This window comes from Pholcus phalangioides, unplaced genomic scaffold (genome assembly GCF_987345545.1).
Source record: "Pholcus phalangioides strain wild (caught in Gottingen) unplaced genomic scaffold, Ppha-v1.0 ptg000008l_1, whole genome shotgun sequence".
NCBI classification, from domain to species: domain Eukaryota; kingdom Metazoa; phylum Arthropoda; class Arachnida; order Araneae; family Pholcidae; genus Pholcus; species Pholcus phalangioides.
Window position 1 is genome coordinate 52935937 of NW_028301601.1, and position 4036 is coordinate 52939972.

The 4036-nt window shown below is 33.9% G+C and overlaps 1 protein-coding gene across 1 annotated transcript; it reads right to left on the minus strand.

The window, feature by feature from the left end:
• Positions 1 to 2174: 2174 nt before the first annotated feature.
• Positions 2175 to 3084, minus strand: mRpS25 (mitochondrial ribosomal protein S25). The gene has a single exon (XM_089234906.1). The coding sequence runs from the start codon at positions 2806 to 2808 to the stop codon at positions 2281 to 2283; it is 528 nt and encodes a 175-aa protein (XP_089091032.1). The 5' UTR covers positions 2809 to 3084; the 3' UTR covers positions 2175 to 2280.
• Between the last annotated feature and the right edge of the window lie 952 nt (positions 3085 to 4036).

Below are 4036 nucleotides of genomic sequence, written 5' to 3' on the forward strand. Positions count from 1 at the left end.
TTGGTGTTCACAGTTTAAGAACAACTGTCCCAAGTGAAGTTTTCTATTAATTTCTAATATAACAAGTGAGAAAATGTTTTTTCGATCAGTGTTGTGCTTTACTTTTTTTTCACTTGACCGTTTCCTATTTCGAGGACATGCTTACATAAAATACAAAAATTTTACGCTGTGCTCAGTAACTTTAACTGCACTTTAATTCAAAAAGTGCCAAATACCAATTTTTTAGCTGCGTTTGTGACTAGGATTTGTCAGGTCATGGTACTTGGTAGTAAGAGTATGCATTTTTATGGTTTTTCCCCATGAAAAATAATCAGGAAGAGATTTATAAAAATCACCAAGGATTCTCTAGCCTTTTTTCTTTTTTGTTGGCAATGGTCAGCCATTCCTTTTGCTTCTGGGTTGTCGTTTCCCTTTTTGCTGTTGGTTATCGTCTGAAGGAGACGTCATCTTTATAGGTCACTAATAACGATAAGCTTTTGCATGGAGCACAACATTTTAGAGCTAGTTTTCTTTTTTGCTCTTTTTTACATTGTATCATATGCATCACCCCCCCCCCCCCGACATGTTAGTTTCTTTTTGGAATCTTCTTTCATTTTCTCAATTTGTAAATTTCATATTTCTATTTATTATTTTCTGCATATTAGCCATTATAGTTTTAATCTTCAATCATGTTTTTATTGAACCCAGAGAGCTTTTTTTTGCCCTGACTGTTTTTTATTTTCAATCGCGTATCTGGTCTAGGATGTTTAATTTTTAATGTGGATCCCTTATTTAGTCTAAGAATGTTGTTTCTATATTGTTTTTATCACCCATTTTTTTTGTTTTAACAGCCATAGTATTAGCCCTTTTTTGGTGATTTCTTTCTTTGGCAACAAAGATGTCTGAAAGAATCACTGTTTCACTCCTGACACTTCTCTTTATGCTTTTTGACATTTTTGTCGTCAATAGGGATTATACTATAGCTGTCCCAAATTGTCTATATTAATTTCAAGAACAAGCATGAAAATGTGTTTGGGCTGAGAGTTACTTACTTTTTTTGACATTTCTGGACTTGGCTCAGACTCTAACTCAGTAATCACACTTTAGGTGCCAAATACGAATTTTTGTGCCAGGATTTGTCAAGTCCTCAGTCGTGAGAGTATATGTAGGGCTGGGAATTGATTAAAAATTTTAACTGGTTAATCAAAAATTTTTTATTGATTAATCGAATTTTAATTGAATATATTTCATAACTATAATATTGACTGATGCTATAAAAATATATTTTATTCATTCTATGCAACTTTTCAATAATTTTAAATAAATAAAAGGATAAATTAAGGAACCAAGAGGGCTGCCTGCATGAAGCAATTTTAGATTCTGAACAGTATTTTTCAAATCTTGGAGTTTCTTGAATCTTGTCATTTAAATCAGTTACTTTAGGTTAATCACACACACTGATTTCAAAACTACTTCCAATCTCCACGCTTGTTTGTTTCAATCTTCAATTGTTGCTTGTTTTCCTAGAAACTCTTGCCGGATAGTTTTTGTTGGGAGAGGAGCTGATGCTTCCTAAATACAAATGTCACCGCTGGTAAACTACCCAATGAAATGTATGCAAAAATATACATGTAATATACGAAAACTTGTTTTCACAATGGAGACAATAAGCTTTGGTGTTTTCTAAAACACCCATCAAACTCAATTTGAAACTGAAATTTCTGTCTCACCAATTTTCATTAAATAGACATATATTCCCCAATGCCGTAAAGCTTGATCAATGCATTGATTCAAATGTTTTTAAATATGGTCACACAACTAAAATGTTGTCTTGACTAAAATGGGACTTTGTAGGAGGTAACGGGTGTCTTATAAATGTGCCCTTGTTTGCTCAGTAAAGGATACGGCTCCATACAAACTGGAATCTCTAACTAAAATTTTGGCTAAGGTAAATTTGATGTGAAGTGTACGAGTGTTGTGTATAGGAACATAAGACATCGAAAATTGGTTTCATCAAATAAATCAAGCTAAATTACAACTTTTTCTGCAAACGTTGATTGAGTCGATTAACTTAACAAAAATTTTTAACTGCGATTAACCAACCTGATTAATTGTTACAGGCTTATATATATTTACTTTGTAGGAAGTTCCATATAAAAAAAACTTCCTCTCATTTTAAGATGTGTTTTTCGAAATACAAGGCAAAAAAATTTATTGTACCAGATAAATCAACTACATATTGCATTTATTTGTATTTCTGTAATTAAAATGTCCTTGAAACTGTTGGCAATACCACAGCCACTATCTAATCCGCTTTTTGAAAAGGCCATGTTCCATCTTATATTTCCCAGTCATGTGCGTGGGCAGCTTCACGACACTTGTGCATGGTACTTGTCCCATAATCTCACACAGGCAATGTCTGTCGCAGCCGCTGCCAAAATTAGCCGAAGTCTTTTCTGGTATGTCAGCATCCGATGACTCCAGCAGAGTATTCGACTCTTTCTTGCCAAGAATCTTCACGAGGTGATCCATAATCTGCACGTGGTTTTTGTTGAAAGCGTCGACCAGTATGTCTTTGCCGTCATCGAGCCATATGCGTATGAAGGGGTTGGGGAAATGATTTTTCATGGTCGTGATTTGGACGCAAGGGTTTTTGTAGATAACCTGAGGAAGATTCCAAAACACAAAGTCACGCAAACCTTTGTGATGATCTCCGGCGTCATTCACGTTGACGATCATGATTTTTACTTTTTCTTTGAAGATCAATTTACCGCTTTCGAGGTAACCCAGAGTCCTTCTAATAGGAGCTGGACCTATCTTGAAAGGCATTTTATTGTTATTTTCCACGTGTCTTTCCTACGGGACTTTATGTATTTCTTGTCAAGAGAACTCGCGAACAAAAAAAAATTGATTACAACACAAATGTCTTTTCAACCACCCTCGGGCTTTACTGCAAAAATTTGTAAACACAATTTAGCGAAATGTGCACAATCTGGTCGGCTTTGACCTATCTATCGGAGTAATCTTCACTTTCTAACAAGCTAACTAATATGTCCCTGAGAAAAATACACGAAATCACCAGTTGCCACCGCAAATGATGCCAAAAAAGTGCAAAGTCCACCAATTATTACTGAATCTTCTGTGAACAATCGCTAATGCAGAAAATGAGGCACTACTGCAGATAACGAAATAAATTCTGTGAAAGAACGTTAAAGATAGAATGACCATATTTGTTCGAGAAAAATATGGGAAATTTGTCTTCGAAATACGGGACATTGCCAATTATCGCCAAAAGTGAGTAAAGTTGCTATATTAATCATGCGAAAATTACAGAAACGTCTCTAATCGCGGGAAATGAATCTCCATTTGAACTATCATAATTGTCATAATATATTTTCTGAGTTGGGAAGATAATTTTATTCGTTGATTTGGTGAATAAAATGAAGAATAAAAAATCAATTTGACTTCGTTAAAAATACGTAAAAAAATCAGGACTGTCGCGGGAAATACGGGACGTATGGTCGCCATAGTTTAAAATGACAGGTGTGTGTGTGTGTGTGTGTGTGTGTGTAAGAGATGAGTACTTATATTTATAGCTGTCATGATATAATTTTATAAAATCATTTTAATACTTCAGCAAAGAATAAAAACTCAAGTTGGCTTCTTCGAAATTGTGCAATCATGTGAGCATATGGTCTGTCCTTTACTGGACATCAACGTTGTTCTGTGAAATTCAGATCGTATAATACATTCTTCATGACCAATATTTATTTGTTATCTTTGAAATACGCTTGAATTTAATAAAGTTTGCAGTAGTCTTTTCCCTATTTGTACTGGAAAATTTTAATTTATTTTAGTGATGGTTTCGATTTCGCCAACAGATGGCGACGAGAACAGTTTTCTTCATATTTCTCGGTAAAATATACAGTTTCAAAATCATAAAATGAAATGCATCCACATATTTTAGTCTTTTTTTTCTTATGATGTCTCATTTCGATCTGAAAAATTTATGTTAATTTTTTTTTTCTATATAAAAATGACGTTTTGGAATATTTCT

Coding starts and splice junctions, on each gene's coding strand:
- mRpS25 (XM_089234906.1), bottom strand. CDS start 2,808: ATGCCTTTCAAGATAGGTCCAGCTCCTATTAGAAGGACTCTGGGTTAC.